The 20782-nt window shown below is 33.5% G+C and overlaps 3 protein-coding genes across 7 annotated transcripts in view; 2 read left to right on the top strand and 1 right to left on the bottom strand.

Annotated features, from left to right (window-relative positions):
* Window positions 1–4525: 4525 nt before the first annotated feature.
* LOC100251401 (probable LRR receptor-like serine/threonine-protein kinase At2g24230) lies at window positions 4526–7977 on the top strand. Its single transcript, XM_002271541.4, has one exon. It carries the CDS (start codon window positions 5200–5202, stop codon window positions 7759–7761), a length of 2562 nt encoding a protein of 853 aa, XP_002271577.1. The 5' UTR covers window positions 4526–5199; the 3' UTR covers window positions 7762–7977.
* A 3099-nt stretch (window positions 7978–11076) lies between these two features.
* On the top strand, window positions 11077–14227 carry LOC100267006 (eukaryotic translation initiation factor 5A). Its single transcript, XM_002273229.4, has 5 exons — window positions 11077–11429; window positions 13101–13223; window positions 13379–13435; window positions 13709–13783; window positions 13875–14227. The coding sequence occupies exons 1-5, from the start codon at window positions 11307–11309 to the stop codon at window positions 13977–13979; spliced, it is 483 nt and encodes a 160-aa protein (XP_002273265.1). The 5' UTR covers window positions 11077–11306; the 3' UTR covers window positions 13980–14227.
* A 2265-nt stretch (window positions 14228–16492) lies between these two features.
* The window catches only part of LOC100253298 (probable purine permease 5), a 75806-nt gene continuing 71516 nt past the window's right edge, over window positions 16493–20782 (bottom strand). For 3 of the 5 annotated variants that reach the window (XM_059740867.1, XM_010647071.3, XM_002266443.4), the window contains one exon: window positions 16493–17778. In XM_059740867.1, the coding sequence (XP_059596850.1) occupies window positions 16713–17778 (1066 nt within the window). In that variant the 3' untranslated portion in view covers window positions 16493–16712. Of the gene's footprint in view, window positions 17779–18069; window positions 18191–20782 lie in introns of all 5 variants that reach the window. The other 2 variants (XM_059740868.1, XM_010647072.3) reach the window with 1 other exon arrangement.

Below are 20782 nucleotides of genomic sequence, written 5' to 3'. Positions count from 1 at the left end.
TTTAATAATCAAAAAATTGTTTTTTATTTTATATTCTTAAAAATAAAAATAAAAATATTTAAAAAAAATATCTTTTAATGGTCTTTAACTATTTTAATTTGTTTTCACTTATTTTTTTATGATCATTTTTAAAAATAATTATTGAATTATATAAAATGATAAATAATAAAACATTTGATATAAAAATATATTTAAAAATAGGTTAAAAATATTCCTAAGTTCTTTAAAATATTATTTTTGAAAACTCTTTTTGAGGAGGGTTACCAAAGAAGCCAGCATATGTCCTATCTTCCCTCCTTCCAAATAATAGACCCCTCCAATTAAGTGATTAATTGAATAGGGCAAGTTTCCCTTCTAAGGAAATATTAATATGCAGTTAATTAAAGACATGTTGCCCTCCAGAGACAAGGCAGGTTGGTCTGAGACTCTGATTAAAAGCGAGGGACTGAGCTACCATTACTCTCACCGGCATGTCCGCCATGATTGCCAGATTGTGAGCATGGGGTTGCTCATCATCACACCATAATTATATCTACTGGGACCCACCTTTTTCTGGTTGCGACATTTTCAAGCGAACTTGAGAAACCCTCTGCAATCACACTAATCACATGCCCTTCTCATTCTACCCTTTTCCCCGCTCAAAACTGACGTGGCAATTGGGGGATTTTTTGTTAAAAATATTATTAAAATAAAATGATTCAAAAGATAACAAAATACAAATATTAAATTCATTATTTGACAAAATGAGTTCAATTTTTGAATTAAAGTAGTTTGAAAAAGCGAATTTACATTTCACCACCAACCCATTTTTTTAAAACCCGATATTAAAAATATATTTGATAATAATTTTAAAAAATATTTTTAATTATTTTATTGTTATCAAATATACTTTAAATAAGAAACAAATATATAAATTATAAAAAGTTGCCTTGAAAACTTTGATGCAAAATTTTCAACCATAGTAATTTTAGAATTATTTATTAAAAGCTCGGGAATCGAGATGTTACTGTTTTAAACACTCATACTTAAGGGATAATCCCATCCTATTGTTAGTTTAATGGGGTTTCGCCTTAATCCAGAAGCTGTCTCCACTAATCATGAAAGATAATCACCTAACACCAACATTTATGATGACCAAATGTTTATTATAATTTAAGAACATGACCTTACACAACATAAGATATTAGAACCTACTGTCTCCAGAAGGTCACAAAATGTGGGCCACAGTAAATATAAAATCAACCATAGGCCCAAGACCCCATTTGTAGTAAAATAAAGAAAGAAAAAATAATGTTGGGAGTGGGTTCCAACCGTAAAGGGCACAGGGCTCGAACCCATTGGTCTTGGTCCCAATTCAAACATGGAATCTAATCCTTGAACATTGATTCAGTGTTCAAATCTTTTACTAAGCGTGGATATCTATGTATGCCTTACAACGTTCGGATTTTTTTGAGTTTCTTATTATTAGCAATAAGCTTGTAGTTTACTTCTTGAGTTAGCTGTCATTAATTGATTGGAGGTAGCCCATGATGTCCTTTAATCTATAAAATTAGTGTTTTTAATTATTTTTACTTATTTTTTAAAATACTTTAAAAAATAATCATATAAGTATGAATAATAATTAAAAATAAAACTTATTTTTACAAAATATTTAAAAACGTAAAAATCATATTAAAAACATTTTAAGTCTTTAAATAGAGTTTTATTATAGAAGGTTGATCTATTTTTTCTCGTGAATATCTCGAGATATTTGATCGATTTATTTTGTCACGACTTGACCTAAGAATGTGATGAGGGAGCAATCAAACCCCATCACCTTCCTCTCAAGTGAGTATAGATCATTATTTCCATCTCATATGATATTAACTAAATGCTTTTTAGATGCAAGAAGGATATGATTTGACCTTTATTTTAGTGAACATTGTTTGGAGAATAAGTTTGCTGGCATGAGCCTGATCACTATGATTCAATGCTTGGGGGGTGTTAATTCATAGTGTGGGTTGATTTCTTCCTACTCCACCTCAATCATGAATGTGGGCTTCTTGGCTTCTCTCTCCCACTTCTTTTTTACTGTGGGTCTTGGGCATGCTCATGTCTCTCAGATAATGTGGCTGTCGTCACTTGTCACCTCAAATTTTTTTTTTTCTAATGAAGGGGACAGATCCTTTGGGTTCAAAGACAGTGTTGCCCTCTATGGATCCTGTTTTTTAATCGTATATGAGAAGGGTATTTTCGAATTTTCATGGTCCCTCATTTGGACACATCAATAGAGTATAAAAGAGGCTCAAATCAGTAGATTTTCCTAAGAGTTGAAGATTAATGATAGATAAGTCACCATAATGATGCACCCACAATATGGGTTTGTGGGGGGGCCTGAAAGCAGCCAAGGCCATAGATTGAGTAGCCGTGGCTTGAACTTGAAATGGGTCATCTCTGCAAATTTGGATTAGTTTAATGTTTAAATTAATATAATTAACTTTAATTTAATTTAATTAATTAATTAATTTTAAATTGGTAAAATATGGGTTAAGTAAATTATAATTATAATTAAATTAATTTAGATAATTATTAAAATTGGTCAATTCAAACCAAATTTATGTTTTGTAAATGGACTAAAAATTAATTTATTTATTAAAGGAAATATCTTGGTCCACACAAATGTGATCGTTTGGCTAATCATATCAAAGTTTATTGGCTGGTTTGACGGTTTAGGGTTTTGAATCTTTTGATGAAGACGACCCTCCAATTGAATGGCCAAGATGGGTCAGTCATGGGTCAGCCATGATCCATTGTTACCACACTGAGGATGGCCGCATTGTATTATTTTTTCACATGGACAGTCCCCTCCTCAAGAAAATGGGGTAGGAGAAAACTTTTTCCAATGGGTGAAGTCAACAAAACCAGCTGCCACTACCACTCATACTCCATTCAAAATCAAAATATAACGTAAAATAGCCACAATAAAATATACAAAATTGATTTAAAAAAAATATTTAAATCAAGTTTCTTGGGTCATCTTCTTTCAATAAAATTATAGTATATACCATTAATTAAATAGTTCAAACAACACTTTAGACAAAGAATTCAAATATTTATTACCCCCAAGTTTCCGCCGATCTGCACCATCACATGTAAGGTTTGAAGAAATTTTAGGTTTTGATGAATAATAAATCTCATTTTTAAAAATGAATGTAGAGTATGTTTGATAATGATTTTATAAAATCTTTTTAGTCTTTCTAATACTTGAATGATAAAATTTTTGAAGTGTTAAAAATATTAAAAGCGTTTTTTAAAATCATTATCAAATTGACTCTTATTTAAAATTGTGTTTGATGAAGATTTTAGGATATGTTTTTAACATTTTCAATATTAATATTTAAAATATTAGGAACACTTTCTAGAATGAGTACTGTAATAGCGTGTTTTTAATGAAAATATTTTCTCTTAAATTGTTTTCAACAAAATAAAAAATATTTCTTTAAAAAATATCATAAGTGATTTTTCAATGTTATAATGATTTTTAAAAAATTTAAAAGTGTTTCCTAAATTTGATCAAATATCTAATTTAAAAAATATATATTTTTTAAATTAAAAACGTTTCATAAAATCACTATCAATACTCTAAATCAAATCATTTGAATGACGATATTTACTAATAATTGGTAAAATAGAAGATAGATTTCAATGATCACAATGGTAAGTTTTATTATAGTAAATAAGTACCAAAAAAAAAAAAAATCCAACAAACCCTCTTATTTTTCTTGAGAATGGAGTGTGTTTTTACTCAAGTATTTTTAACATAATCACATATCAAGTGTTTTTTTAAAACATATTAAAAGTGATTTTTTAACATTATAAATTATTTTTTATACTTTTAAAAGTATTTTTTGAAAATTTTCAGATGTTTTAATTTTTGTGTGGTTGAATAACACTTATGGACTAAAGTGATTCCTAGAATCAATATCAAACAATGCTGAATAATTACGACAGCAACAATTGATACCCAATTTATAGAAATGTGTGGTCTATTGTTGAAACTTTTCAATTGAAATCAGAATTTAAAGGGTAATTATTTTTCCTAGAAAATTAAATTCAATATTCTATTTTAAGATTTACCTCATTTAATCAGACATTTAATAAAAGTAAAAAACAAAAAATAAAAACCATTCAATTTATATTTATGGAAATATTTTCATAGACTCCGAATAAGGATAAAATCAAATTCATGGAAATGTTTATAAAATTGATGTTGTCAAAAAAAGCTGCATTTAGTCCAAGATCAGTGGAAAAAGTTTGAATTTTTGGAAGGGAAAATAGTGAAAGCAGAGAGAAAAAAACCAAAAGGATGCTGCCACCTCTTTGCTAATACTATAAAGAATTAACTATGTTTGACTGTTTTTCTGGTAAAGATTTATTTCCATTTTAATTAGTGAAAATGGTTTTTATTTAATTTAGACAAAAAGATGATGAACAGGAGTGAATGCAGAATCATTGAATTCCCACCAACAACAAGAAGCAGTGATTAATTCTTCAAAGCAATAGATATTTCTTCATCAAGCTTTCTCATTTATGAAGGCCAACCTCTGACCACGCTACACTGTCACCTTGCCTTCCCAATATGCCCTTCTCTCTCTCCTGGCTTTCATATAAAGAGTCTTTACCGCAAAATATTTGGTGAAAATTTGGGGAAAGTAAAGCTTCTCATGTTCTATACAGAGACAAAAGAGTTCTTCGTTTGGGCTGTTTCCTTTGTTGGCTTTCTTGGACCAGCAAAGACAGACAAGGTGAGTTCACGTTCTCTCTTGAAACCCAAAAACCTTCATGGTCCTCAAACCATGTGTGTTCTGTGAATAGTGGTTTTCAGCCAACAGATATTTCCAGTCATTTTTGGGGGGTTCTGGTTACAGCAAGGGCTCCCTTGGTTTTGCAGTAAGTGTTGTTTCTGGGGGAGTTTTGGCTCATTAATCATCTTTTCTTGAAACCCACAAACCGCTCTCAGCTGGGTTCTGGCGGTGGTGGTGGTGGTACTCGGGCTTTAATGGAGTTGCAGAAGCCATAAAAGTAGTATTTAACTTGAACCAGAACCATTTATGTTACTGGGATGGTGGCTTTGAAGTTGTGAGAGAGTTTTGAGGTTGTTGGAGGGTTCTGGGTTGAGTTTTCTCTTTCTTATTTCTGAGTGTTAGGACCTTATCTCCAATGGGTTTTGGTTCCTTGGGTTTTCTTCTGGTTCTAACACTGTTCTTCAGGCCTTTACCTTGTCAACAACCCAATACGGATGGGTCCTTTGTGTTGGATTTCTTGGAGAAGATGGGTTTAACATCTTCTCAAGTTTACAACTTTTCTATCCCCTTTTGCTCATGGCCAGGAGTCTTCTGTGATGCCAAAGAAGAAAATGTTGTGGGGTTGGTGGCTTCCGGGTTGGGTCTATCTGGTTTGATTCCTGACACCACCATTGGAAAACTCAGCAAGCTTCAGTCTTTGGATCTCAGCAACAACAAAATCACTGGTTTGTCTTCAGATTTCTGGAGTTTGGGCTCACTCAAGGCCCTTAATCTCTCAAGTAACCTGATTTCTGGGTCCCTTCCTAGCAACATAGGCAATTTCGGTGTACTTGAAATCTTGGATCTTTCAAACAACAATTTCTCTGGGGAAATTCCCGCTGCTATAAGCTCCCTCACCAGTCTGCAAGTTCTTAAACTTGATCACAATGGTTTTGAATGGAATATTCCATTGGGGATTCTCAATTGCCAATCTCTTGTTTCAATGGATCTCTCTTTCAACCGGTTTAATGGAACAGTTCCTGATGGCTTTGGTGCTGCATTTCCTAAGATCAGAATTTTGAACCTTGCTGGGAATGAGATTCATGGCCGGGTTTCAGATTTCTTGGAACTGAAATCCATCACAGTTCTAAACATTTCCAGGAATCAGTTTCAGGGTTCTGTAATGGCTGTTTTTCAGGAGCCACTGCAGGTCATTGACCTGAGTAAAAATCACTTTCAGGGTCACATTTCTCAGGTACATTCTAATTCTAGCTTCAATTGGTCTCATTTGTTTTACCTAGACTTGTCTGAGAATGATCTCAGTGGAGAAATTTTTCATTATTTGAATGAGGCCCAAAATCTCAAATACCTCAACCTTGCACACAATCGGTTTTCTGAACAAGAATTCCCACAAATTGGGATGCTCTTCAGTTTAGAATATCTTAACCTGTCTGAAACTAGACTCACAGGTCCCATTCCCACCGACATCTCACAATTAAGTAGTTTGAATACGCTAGACCTTTCCAAGAATCATCTTAGTGGTCAAGTTCCTCTCCCCAGTATCAAAAACCTTCAAATTTTTGATATTTCACACAACAACTTGAGTGGAGAAATCCCATTGTCACTCTTAGAGAAACTTCCATGGATGGAGAGATTCAACTTCTCTTACAACAACTTGAGCCTCTGCTCTTCAGAGTTCTCACAGGAAACTCTCCAAACATCCTTCCTTGGTTCTACAGACAGCTGCCCAATTGCTGCAAACCCTGCTTTCTTCAAAAAAAAAACCCCAAGACATGATGGGCTCAAGCTTGCTTTGGTTTTAACCCTCTCAATGATCTGTTTATTCGTGGGATTGCTATTTCTAGCCTTTGGTTGCAGAAGGAAAACCACCATGTGGGCAGTGAAGCAACTATCATATAAAGAAGAGCAAACTATTTCTGGTCCTTTTTCATTCCAGACGGATTCAACCACTTGGGTAGCTGATGTTAAGCTTGCAACATCTGTTCCAGTGGTAATTTTCGAGAAGCCACTGTTAAATTTCACATTTGCAGACCTCTTGTCTGCAACCTCAAATTTTGATCGGGGTACGCTATTGGCTGAAGGGAAGTTTGGACCTGTTTATAGAGGATTTCTACCTGGTGGGATTCATGTAGCAGTAAAAGTTTTGGTCCATGGCTTTACCATGACAGACCAAGAAGCTGCTAGAGAGCTGGAGCACCTTGGTCGTATCAAGCATCCTAATCTTGTTCCATTGACAGGATACTGCTTAGCTGGGGATCAAAGGATTGCTATTTATGAGTACATGGAGAATGGCAATTTGCAGAACTTGCTTCATGACTTACCACTTGGGGTTCAAACAACAGAGGATTGGAGTACAGATACATGGGAAGAAGATGACAACCATGGGATCCAAAATGTTGGATCTGAAGGGCTGTTAACAACATGGAGATTTCGTCACAAAATTGTACTAGGCACTGCCCGTGCACTGGCATTTCTCCACCATGGCTGCTCACCTCCAATAATTCACAGGGATGTTAAAGCTAGTAGTGTATACCTCGACACAAACTTAGAGCCAAGATTATCTGATTTTGGCTTGGCTAAGATTGTTGGAAGTGGATTAGAGGATGACATCTCTCGTGGGTCACAGGGCTACATGCCCCCAGAGCTATCTGATCCAGAATCTGGGACCCCAACACCAAAATCTGATGTTTATGGATTTGGCGTTGTTCTCTTGGAGCTAATTACCGGGAAAAAGCCCATTGGAGATGACTATCCAGAGAAAGAATCAAGTTTGGTGAATTGGGTGAGAGGATTGGTGAGAAAGAACCAGGGATCAAGAGCTATTGATCCAAAAATTCGTGGAACAGGACCGGATGCCCAAATGGAGGAGGCCTTGAAGATTGGATATCTCTGCACCGCAGACCTTCCCTCAAAGCGGCCTAGCATGCAGCAGATAGTTGGACTTCTTAAAGATATTGAACCAGTTGCGCATCGCTAAAGGAAAATTGACGTTGGTCTTTTGCTCTTTCCGTTATCTATTCATTTCCTTTTGCATGAGTTCTTTCTATATATGCTGCCATGGGAGGAAATGTACAGTAGTCCCAAGACATGTTCTGGACTTTGGTTTCTCATTTCACCTTCCCATTGTTGATGGCAGAAAAGCTTAATTTATATACACAGAAGTTTGATCCATGAAAGGTAGCATTCTTCTGAACTTTCATTCCCTTTGCTTTTGTTATGGTTCCATCATCCACATCAACAAAAGCACTCTACAGCCATTTTAGCTTAATCTTCTTAGATCAATGAGCTCATGCAATTTGGATTTTGTTTCTTGTTTGGTTTTTTTTTCTTTGCAAAGACAATCTGATCGAATTTTTCTTTTCACATGTGGTGGCAAAAGTCAGCAAAAATGCATATGTTGGTAGGAATGGTTTTGGTTTCTCTCTCAGAGAAATATGCTTCTTGATAGGCACCCCTTGTATGTAAGGCTTACGTAATCTTCTTAAGGGGTGTTTACAGAACTAGACAGATATGCTGTGGACCTGGTGTTGATTGTGAGCACCATGGCAATTGCAGTGAAACCATGGACCACCTCTGGACCATTCATTCATAGGCTATTCTCAGATAATTCTGCCCTCTCTTTACTGCTTTCCTTGTCAAACTCAGGCTTGTACATATTTTTCTGCACTATAGCCTATACCATCAGATTTTACTTTCCTACTCTGGACTTCAAAGTTGAAAGTACAACCAATGCCTGGTGCCTACTAATACAATTAAAATCACCCACTTGGAGAAAAACTGTGTATGCCATGATCATGAGTGAAAATTTTCAAATGGGTGGTGGATTGATTGGTTTGGTAGTTGAGCAGGTTGATTGAAAGTCACTGACTTTCCAGAGTTTGAAAAAAGGAAAATGGCAATGTGGAATCAGATCTCCCTGTATCTCCCTCAACTGGGCACCAAAGGTCCATGTACTTTTAGGTCTCTTAAATTAATCTGAGAAAGGTGAGCATCTTTTTTCTTGGATAATTTATGAAGGGAACCATGGGACATTTTTATTTCTTTGGTGGGGGAAGCATTCATGTGGCTTCTTTTTGACTGCATGCTTGGCTGGCCTGGAAAAAGAAGGAAAGAAAATCCTGATTCAACACAACCCCTTTGAATTCCAACATCATGAGTGAGTGATCAAGTATAAGAAATTATTGTACCCAAATGCTTTGACCCCAATTCTTATGGTAGGATTGGTGGAAATCATAACTATGACCATGTTGTTATCATTTCACCGCTAATTTATTATATGTTTTTTTTTTGTTGAAATCTAATAATGAAAAATAATAAGGTATCGATTACGTATCAACCGATGAATCTTGATGTCATTAAATTTAGGCTATTGGATAAGGGTATAAACAAGCGAGACCGAGCAATAAACAAATGAGACTTGAAAGCGTGTAATAAAAATGATTGATGATAGATATCTTTAATATGTTCGGATTATCTTTGATGAAACCTATATTTTTAAATGATCAACTCGAACACCCAAAAATTGGGAAGCATAAGATTAAAATGTTGGTTGATGAACGGCTATGAATGTCTCTTCTTGTAGATTGTAGACAAATCCACGGTGGATGAGGGCAGGTGATCACAATTTGATCCTCTTATCTTGAGGGATTCTTGGGAAATGGGCCCGGCTTGGGCCTCTAGTGCTTACCAATATCTGTGATTGGGTTCCACTTGCCAAGTCCACTACTTTGGGCCCCCCAAAATATCATATCATTCCACTCCATGGGATTTCTATATTTGTTGTTGGCTGTTGTTTGATTTGTTTCACATGCAACATGCTTTTTCTGCTTTATTTCTATGAGATTTCTCCCTATTTTTGACACTATTTCTGTATAATTTATCACTATATAACTTCTCATGACTGATAACTATTTTTAGAAAAAAAGAGCTTCAATTTTTTTTTTCTTTTTTGATTTTAAACCTTCTTTTGACCTATTGAAAGGAAAACCTAAGTAGCATTATGACATATTTTAGATGAAGACCGATAAATTAAGAGTGTATTTGATAATGATTCTATAAAATATTTATGACATTTTTAGTACTTGAATGTTAAAATTTTTTAAGTATTAAAAATATTGAAAACGTTTCCTAAAATTATTATCAAATGAGCTCTTAAAGTGCGAGTGATAATGATTTTAGAAAATGTTTTTAATATTTTTAACACTGAAATGATAAAAAATTTTAAGTGTTAAAAATATTAAAAATGTTTTCTAAAATTACTATCAAACAAGTTCTAAAAGTCTATTTGACAGTAATTTTAAGAAGTATTTTTATATTTTTAATGCTTAAAAGATAAAAATTTTCAAATACTAAAAAAATTAGAAATATTTCTTAAAATCATTATCAAACGGAGTCTAATTAGTATTAAAATAAGAATAATAATAATAATAATAATAATAATAATAATAATAATAAAAGAAGCTGAAATGTAATATTATTTTGTGGGGGATTTTTTTTCTTATACTTCAAGTAGCTAAATAGTTGAGAAACCAAAAATAAAAATAAAAATAAATAAAAATTGGTTGTTAGAATAAATGTGATCTATAAAGAGGCATCCAATTCTGATTCCCCACTGCATTATTTTAGAGGAGAATATGTGAGGTTCTTCAGACCCGGGGGGACTGATGGTCCAAAATCTGTCACCTCCATCACCATTTTGTAACTTGCAAGCAGCCATTTTTTTAAAAAATAATAATAAATAAAAGAAAGAAAATCCACGTAATAAAATTAATTCTGAATTATATTTATATGTTGGATAATTCCCGTCTCTATCTGTCTTTCTTTTTTTTCAGTACTTATCTTATATTTTAAAAAATTTATTAAAATTTTTTCTAAATTTAAAATAGGAAAGACATTTTAATATTTATATTTTTTAAACAATTTTATATATCCTTACCTTTTTATCTATTATTTAATATTGATAAAAGTAAAAAATAAAAAATATTTTCTAATAATATAGAACAATTGAAAAATCAAGATAATATAATCACAAAAAAATATTTTATAATATATAGGTTATATTTGATTCCAGATATTAAGGAAAGAAAAAAGGACATTAAATTTTTTTTTTTCATGATTTTTCATAAAAATTATGAAAGAAATTAAATATAATTAAAATTAGTAAAAAATATATATATTTTTTAATTATTTAATTTTTATATAATAAAGTTAAATAATTTAAATAAACTTAAAATATTATATAAAAATATTTTATTGACTTTATATATATATATACTTCACTTTTTTTTTCATTATGTTCAATTATTCTACTTTATATATATTTTATTTTATTTGCATGAAATATAATGAGGAGGAAACTGGAGGATAAGGAACTTGAGGGTAGGTGTAGCCCTAGAGAGAGAATAGAGGGAGGAAGTGGATCCAAACGCACCCTAATAAAAGGCAGTAATCTTTGTTCAGAGAAGTCTTCCTCTTCTTTAATTCATTCTAGAGAGAGAAAGTTAGAGAGGGAAAGTTAGAGACATGTCTGACGAGGAACATCACTTCGACTCCAAGGCTGATGCTGGGGCTTCAAAGACATATCCTCAGCAAGCTGGTGCAATTCGCAAGAATGGCTACATCGTCATCAAGGCCAGGCCTTGCAAGGTCTTCTTTTCCTTTTTCCTTTTTCCTTTTTCCTTCTTTTTTTTTTTTAAATTATTTAATTTTTTATTTTTTCTGCTTTTCTTTTAAATTTTTTGGGTGCTGATGTTTGAATTTATGTGGGTTTGTATTATATCTCTCAGATCTTTATGGTTATGTGATGTTATGTTGATTTGGGTAATTTGTAGCTGTATTTCTTTTGCTGGTTGTGAGTTCAATTAAATAATTGCATGAGGGTGTCTGGAGATTTATTAATTGGTGTGAATGAAAATAATATATATATTTTTTTCAAATAAGAGGAAATTAAATATATTTTAATTGATATAATTTGTGCTTTTTTGAAGATTTTTTGATATGGGTATTTCTTTTAGAAATTAAATGTCCTGTATGGGAGTCTTTGTACTGACACTGTTGTTATCCATAGTTGAGCATGCCTGTGAGCTTAATGGAAAATCCCAGATTGATTATATGGAAGCAGAGTTCATGATTGAGAATGAATGACCGCCTAAAAATGTCAACTTAACTTGATGCACCTGGCTTGATGTTTTGCATCTTCTTTCAGGGGGTTTTAATGGGTAAAGACATATCACCACACCCGGGGTATTGCCTGAAGCCGAAAATGTGGGGCTTTTCTAATTTCTTTTGTGTAGTGAATGACCCTTTCTATGACGGTGTTGGCCCTAATTGAATAGCTTAATTTTAAATTTATGGGTTGGGTGTGATAAATATGGGTTCCTGAGATCCAATTATCATAAATAATATACATATGAGCTGTTCTTGAATTTGAACTTTTGTAGATCATGCATCATGTGTCACATGCCTTCTAATTTTGTCTTTTTCTCTCTCTCTCTCTCTCCCTCTCTCTCTCTCTCTCATCAAATTATGGTAACCTGAGCCATTCTGAATTTTGACCAGAATGTGTGATCAAATGGTGCTTTCTTTCTTTTCATACTTAAACCTAACAGATGTGGTGGAATTTCGATTTTCATCATGACAAAGTGGTGTAGTTTGTAAGGAAGTATCCCATAATAGTGCTGAATGAAGAGGAGAGATCAAAGCAAGGCAATTAGCTTGCCCTTTGGATAAACTTAACATAGTACTTACCAATAAGATATACTATTTTTCTCAAACTCGCACTCTTAGGCTCAGGAAAGCATGTGACATTAAGGTCTTCAGTTGTGATCAGACTGGATGATAATGTGGCCTTGCTAATCCACCAGTTGAAGGAGTAGGAGAGAATGAAGGGAAATTAAAAAAAGAAAAAAAATTAATTATCCACTTTCTGAAGTGAAGGAAAAAAAAATGGAGACATTAAATCTCCATCAATTGTTGGTCTTGATAAGATATTATCTCCTTAAATTAATTTGTAGAAACCGTCTCTCAGGAGAGTTTTGAAACATGGGGACAGCCTTCTTGTATAGCTTCTTTGCAAGGGTATTTAGACCTCCCCATGTTGTGTTCCAGACAATGTCCTGACATGCCAACATTATATATGAAATGATGGCCAAATGAGCTACCACTCTTATTTTTGCTGTAATTAATTTTTTTTTCTAGGATTTTATACTCTTTTTCCTCTATTTTTTGGTACATTTGGTGTGGTAGGCTCAGAGATTGTCTGGCTTCTGATATTCACAATTTACGAGCTCCTCACTTTGGTTTGTGTTTTCCAAATAGGTTGTAGAGGTTTCCACCTCAAAAACAGGCAAGCATGGACATGCCAAGTGCCATTTCGTGGGAATTGACATATTTAATGGGAAGAAACTTGAAGATATTGTTCCTTCATCCCATAACTGTGATGTATACTATTTTATTTTATTGCACTTTCTTTAGAATACTGTTCTTCCATTTTTCCAGGAGATGGGACTTTGTAATTCCACCCAAGTTGGATGGCAATCCCATTTAAATTGATTGGATTATTGATCAGTTGGTTTTTTCAATTCTTGTTTTCTCAGGTTCCCCATGTTAATCGTACTGACTATCAGCTGATTGATATTTCTGAAGATGGTTTTGTAAGTTTTCTCACCAGTTAATACTGAAGTGTGCCTTTAGCATGTTTTCTGCATTTGAATTGTGCGAGGCCTAAAGGTTCCCTGGTTTCTGCCATACTATCTGGATTAGATAATGCCATGCAAATTTTATTGAAGATTTTCAACTGATTAAAACAAATGTTTGTGTGTACACTCAAGTATACTCAGTATGACTGTTCTGCTAGCCAAACTGGCCTTTGTGGAATTGAAATATTATCTTGTGATCTAAACTAAATAGATTTTGATTTCTTTTAGGTGAGTCTTTTAACTGAAAATGGAAACACCAAGGATGATCTGAGGCTTCCCACCGATGACAATCTGCTCAGCCAGGTTGCCTTTTATTGGACTCTTTTTGTTGCCATCTTGATAGATTATGCATTTCATACTGATTAAATATCTTTGTATGCTTTCTTGTATATAGATTAAAGATGGGTTCGCTGATGGGAAAGACCTTGTGGTGACTGTCATGTCTGCAATGGGAGAGGAGCAGATCTGTGCCCTTAAGGACATTGGTCCTAAAAATTAAATATGTGGCTGTGGCAATAGCTATAGCTAAAAACCAAACATCGTCTTTCATGTAGTTAAAAGAGGGGTTTTATCGACTATGTGTGTGCAACAGACTTCTATTATGATTCTCGTTTAGTTGTGTAATTAAAACTTGTTTTCTGGCATGTGGAGGGGATATGAAGGGAAAACAGGAGCTGCTGATCCCCAAACAAAGGAACCTTGCATTTACAGCTGGGTGAAATTTATATAATATAGTCTTTAACTCCATAATATTGGATTATGTTTGTCATTTTTCATTGTTATAATCCTTTCCACTCTCGGATATTGCTGGAAAGTTAGAATCTTTGCTTCCACCATAGCTTTGCTTAGCCTTGTTTCCTGCTGAATGGATTACTTGTAAAAATTATTGTATCATGATTATACTATGTAGAACCACAAATTTCTGGTAGGCATTTCCTTAATTGTGCCACACAGATTGAGTGGGGGAAAAACAATTATACAAATGATTCATAAGATTCTCAGTCAGCCATTCTGCTTATGTGGGTACAGTTCTCCTTGTATAGTGGAGTCCAGTCTGTCTTTGGTCATGTTTTGTATTTTGTGGGAAGGATGTCTCATCCTCTTCTTCGGCTTCTACTTTTATTAATACAAACACATCGTCTGTTTCTGATAAAAAAGACAAAAAGATTCTCAGTCAGCCATTCTAGGGAATATCTTAGCCGAATATTTGCTTTTGCATGTGTGTCAATGCATTTGGTCTTTTACTAAGCCTCAAGTTCACATGCTTAGGACTTCTTTTTCCTTTTCCTTTTCTTTCAGGATTTTCTGTTTGTTTGGATTGGACAAAGATCTTATGCTGATAAGCTTACTTTCCATGGAACATACTATTTTACCCCAAAAAGAAAAATGATAATGTTTTGATGCCAATTCTAAAAGGTAATTTGGCAATGTCTTTGATCTATGCCGTTCCTACTGTACTCATTTCTCTTTCAAGTACCAGCATCTGCTATATTTGCTAGATTTGGGCAAGTGCAGCATGAAGCAAAATACAAAAAATGGTTGGTGTTTATTCATTACACATCTTTTGGGGCAAACAGGGTTCATCATGCATCCTCTTTGAAAGTAGATTGGTGCAAGTGGTTTTCATAATCCTGATTCACTCCATTGAACTGGTGAAGTCTGGCGCGACACAGGTTTTCCCCTCTGTCAATGGCCACCATGCAGAGTGTCCAGGAAGATTTTTGCTTAGAATAATGGTATTCAACCTGAATTCCTTCAGTGAGCAGTCGAATTAAAACCATCAAATGATTAGCTGTATACTTAGACCATTGTGTTTATTGATTTAACCAAGTCCTAATCATCTAATTTTCCTGAATTTCCTACCCAGATCACACAACAAATTGCAGACTTTATTTTATTTTATTCTCAATTTCAAGCCACCTATTCTTGGAATCTTTTCCACTTTTGATTGGTAAGTTGGATATATTTTATTCACCTGTAACTGTTACACACCAACAATCGAGAGCTAGAGCCAATGGGTCTTTAGTACATGAACCAACTCACTAGGGAACAACCAAAATTAGTAAAAAACCAAGTGGAAGGCTTGACCTATTGCTTATGATCAAGTCTACATAACTCTCCAACAACCCCTTAAATTTTAATTTTAATTAAGAGTCTCCACCAGTATCAAGGTTTATAACCTCCTTCAAAAGTCTTCATTCAGTTTGACTTCCTTGACATGAATGCATAAATAATCAAAAGAATAAATGCATTGGGTATTCTTAAATGCTTTCAAGAAAGCGTTTTCTAAACTTAATCAAAGCCCTACGAGGACAGGTGTTCAGTAGCTAATCAAACTGCTACCAATGGGCATATTCAGTGCAATAAAAATGCATTGTCAGAGACTCTGCACAGCCCATTCCACCACTAAATGAAGCAGTACAAAGCAGACAACATGAGAGCCCAACTGATCCTTGTTGAGAAGAAACCAAGAGCAGATGGCTCTCAGTCCAGGTTTGGACCATCCCCCCTTCTATCATCAATAGACCAATGCAAACCAATTTTTTTCCATACCATCAATTTGAATAATGAAAACAATGAGGTTCAGATTACTTTAGAGAGGCGAAATCTGACTCATTACTCCACATTCCATGCTATTAGTGTCTTCACCATACACCTGTTTTTACCTGAGATCTGTGGTTCCAATTAAGTGGATTAATCTTGTACACTAGGTTGACTGTTTTATCGTGTTAAGGTAATATGTTTTTTTTCCATTTGGAGGATTGAATATGGAAAGTGGATTGTTGGTTCTACTAATCCCAACATCCTTGGCTCATTTCATATAGTCAGACTTCCTTTGCCAACAATGTTAAACCTGAAACAATTTTTATCCTACAGCACAAATAAAACCAACCTCATTTGTTTCAGAAAAACTAGACATGGCATTGTTGGGATTGTAGTATTATCATAGATGTTTGTCACAATGTATATACAATGAGAAAACCTTAAATCTGGAAACTTTCAATCAATAAATTCTTGAGTAAAACAGTGGCCATGCATATATTAATTCAAAGGTTCTTACCAGGGCACATTTCTGCCCGTCTCGTACAACTTTCTATGCAACCAAATAACAAGCAAGATATTACAGTTGTAAATGTAAGCCCTGCTAATGGGCACTATTGAGAATGAATACAATTCCTCAATCTATAAATCTATCACACATATATTAGCAAAAATAAAAATCAGTTGGCAACTATGACAAGGAATCTTTACTCACAGCGGAATTGCCATAGATATAGTACCCAAATCCCCAAAAGGTAATGATCAGAGAGAGGATCTTGAAGCTGCTCATTGGGTCATGCAGTAATATAACAGCTGCAATGCTGGTGAGTGGTACCCTTATTGCATTGAGAACACCAGCTAGCACAGTGGATGACAAATAAAGCACAGCAGTTCCTCCCAAAACTCCCAACTGGAAAGTAATGGCACCCCAGATGAGAACCAGGTAATATGAAGCTTTGCCACCCTTGAAACTTCTAGCCTCAGACGCCATCCCTTGAAAATCCTTCTCCACAATGACCCCAACCGTGGTAAATATGAAGGCGAATAAAGATACCATGACCTGTTGCTCCAAAACAACATGGAAGGAAATTCTCCCCAGTAACTTCACAAACACTAGCTCTGAAAGAGCAAAAATGAGCCCATGGAGGGCAGATCCCAAGATATCCCATATAAACCCCATAATGTATTGGCTGTCACTAACATTATCATACCTGTCTGAATCTGAATCCAAGGCAATGATTGTTACAGCAGCAGTAATGATCACAACAGCATTTATAGTTGCAGCATTGAGTTTGTTATTAACAAGAAAATAACCAAACAGTGCAGAGAACACAAGGGAGGATGATGCCAGAAGAGAAGCAGTTGATGCAGGGAGGTAGGCATAAGCATATGCATACATGAGGTTGTCAGCAGCACTTAAGAAGCCCAACACAATGTATGACATAACAAGTTTGAGGTTCAGAGGAGTAGGCGAGGTTTTAAAATATAAGTATGTGGGAACTAACATTAACGCAGTTAGAGGCCACCCTGCCACAGCCACCCATGAAATAATCCATTTGCTTTTGCCCCCATTGTCATAATAGAGACGAGATAGGATGCTAGAAGCAGGAAATGCCACAAGCATTGCTCCACTGCTTAGAATGAGAAGAACCCAATACGAGGTTGGCTTGCGTTTGTATGTTTCCCAGGCGCTGGTCCAAAAGTTGGAAAACCGTTCCCACAACGGAACAGATGGTCTTGGTAATGCCTCCTCCATTCTTTTCCCACCAAAAAAAGTGATCATGAGAATACCAATTAAAACTCTTAATATCATAAAGAAAATTACTCCTGGTTAGAAGATGCATAAATAAATCTAAAAATGCACATATACAATGCTTCAAGAACACATCTATCATGTTAAATAGTATGAAAAATATACCAGGGATGTTGGTCTTTTTATAATTTATTTATTTATGTATTTTGTCCTGTTTACATGACCAAATGCATTCAGTAGTTTAGAGCATTTGGATTTTATAGTACAGAGGAGGATCATATTAACAGAATAATACCCTGTAAAGATTGATCAAACTGAAGCCCGTCTGTGAACATGCAAAGTGTTGACATAAGAGAGGTTTCCAGTCTTTTTAACACCTTACAGTGTGCATTGCCTCAAAGACTTAATTCCCCGTCCTGTCAAACCATTTTACATATTAGTAAACCCAGTCAAGGCCCCTAATTAATCTCAGTGAGAAACATAACAAGGGGTTTTCTTATTTATGGAATATCCCACCCCCAAGTCATAGCAGTTTTACAAGGTTAATAGACTTAAGGGTAGACAGATAAAGGCCAAGGCCTGATTTGTTTCTTTTTTTTTTTCCTTTTGACTTTAGTCTTAAAAGCAAATAGCTTCAGGCTTAAGACATTTTAGACCTGATTGTTTTTTAACTTATCATAATAGAAAATGTCACTTTTTCTCTTTTATCTTTTCGAACCTTTAGCTTTCTTCCACGATCAAACCTGATTTCTAACTTCAAATAAAACCAAATTCATTTTTAAAATTTTTTGTTAACCCTTGACTTAAAAATAAACCAAACCATTCAAATTTCATGCAATTTGAACTCCAAGACATAACATTCATCTTAATATCCACTAGAATCAACAATTTCAATTAATTTTGAAAAAAATAAAAAATAAAAAATAAAAAGTTAGGATTTGGCATTCTTAATTTCATAAATTGAAAACCTGAAAATTAATGAATTAATTTTAATAATTGAACATGCATTTCAATCATAAATAATCCATAGGTCTAAATATGCACCATATGTAAGTCACCAGAAAATTTCTAACATTTTGTTACAACCAAATAATTAGAGACTCTTATTACTACCCAATTACCAAAACAACTAATCAGTTGTGGTATTTTGGAATTTCAAAAGTATATTAAATTACTATTTTTTAAATTATTGGTTTTCAAATATCTTTATTTTAATTATATAAAGTAATAAGAAACAAACAATTATTAAAAACAACCAATTTAATATTTAATAACATTCAAACATTAGTAAAAAATAAACAACTTAATACTTAATGAAATAGACCAAAATTAAGTTAAAGAATATTTAAATTTAAGATGTAGAGTAAGTGGGTGTCTGGTAAACTAACTTAATAACTTAAAGTAACTTAATGATTTAATTTAAGTCATTAAGTCAATTAAGTATGTTTTGTGAAATAACTTAATGGTATGACTTAAAGTAAAAAACAACTTTAAGTAATAAGTACAAACAATTAACTTATTTTTAAGTCCACATCTTCATTTTACCTTTTTACCCCTATTTGCTCTAATTACCTCCATGATCTCCTTTGCTATTCCATGACCTCCACCGTTACTCAACCTCCTTTGCCCTAATTCTAACTTATGAGGATAAGCATGTTAATTTAATGATTTAAAATAAGTTTTAAGTTAATTTTATCAAACAACCTTGATACTTAAAGTAAGAATTTACTAATAAGTTTTAAGTTAACAACTTAAGTATAATTTAACTTAAAGTCAACTTAAGTTATTTAGTAATAAGAATTAAGTTTTACCAAACACCTCCTTACTTTATAACTTAAGTAAAAATAAATAAGTGTCTACTTGGATACACTTCCTACTTTTTGTTTTTAAAAACAAAAAGTATATACAAAGTGAAACTCATATACATAAAGTATAAATTAGTCCATGCTTTTGAAATTCATTTTCAAAACTAAAAATATAAGAATTGCTTGATTTGGATGACAAATGATAAAATAATTCCACAAAGTTCTAAAATAAAAACCGAGATTCAACCACATGCAACCACTATTTTGGTTTCATAACTCATCTAATTTTCAAAGAAATTAAACTCCATAAATGTTTTTATATTCCTTATTCAAAAGGGAAAACAACAACATTGAAATCATAAAATCTGCACAAAAAAATGAATTTAGTACAATTTTTCAAAGTTCAACACCTCAGAATGCAACAAAACTGACATAAAACATCATAACAGAATTTCTCCAATTAAAACTCCAAAACATAACTCACATTTATCTAAACATCCACTAGAAAAAAAAAAGAGAGAAAAATTAAGGAAACTTAACCTAGAAAATTTCTAACATTTTCTTAATAGCCAAATATAGTTAGAAACATTAACTTCTATCATAATTAATTACCATCATTGTTTAATGTAGTCAATTTTCGTATTTTTGTTATTTGGAAATATTTTAAATTATTATTATTATTTCAAATTATTACTTTTCAAATATCTTATTCCAATTTAATAAAATAAGAAGGAATGTATTGTGGTATTTTGAGATAATTGAAAACATTGTTAGTTATAAGAAGAAAGACAATAATTAAATCTTATTACTAATTTTAGATGTTTTTACCATGTAAAAATAAACAGCTTAACAACAGCCAGAAACCACTATTTAGATCTGAACTGAATTCAAGCCACTTCAGATTTTGGGCACCATCTCATTGATATTGGGAGGCTGATGAGTGAGGATTTTTAGATAGCTAAGAAGAGATAGAAGGTAGCTGACTGAAAAATAAATACTAAAATTGCTTCAAGATGACCAAAGAAGAAATCGGTCAGCTATGATATGATCAGCTTATTTCTGAAAACAACCCTCAGCTATAAGTTGCTTTCACCCCTAACCTTTAGAGGAGAAAAAACATGGAAAACAAGTCCGCCCAACAAAACCTTATCCCATGACATCAATCCCTTTATTCTTCTCTACAACAGTCATTTCTCCATTTAA

The sequence above is a fragment of the Vitis vinifera genome, chromosome 11, assembly GCF_030704535.1.
Source record: "Vitis vinifera cultivar Pinot Noir 40024 chromosome 11, ASM3070453v1".
Taxonomy (NCBI): domain Eukaryota; kingdom Viridiplantae; phylum Streptophyta; class Magnoliopsida; order Vitales; family Vitaceae; genus Vitis; species Vitis vinifera.
Note: the sequence above shows the minus strand (reverse complement) of the source record. Positions and strands in the feature narration are given on the sequence as shown.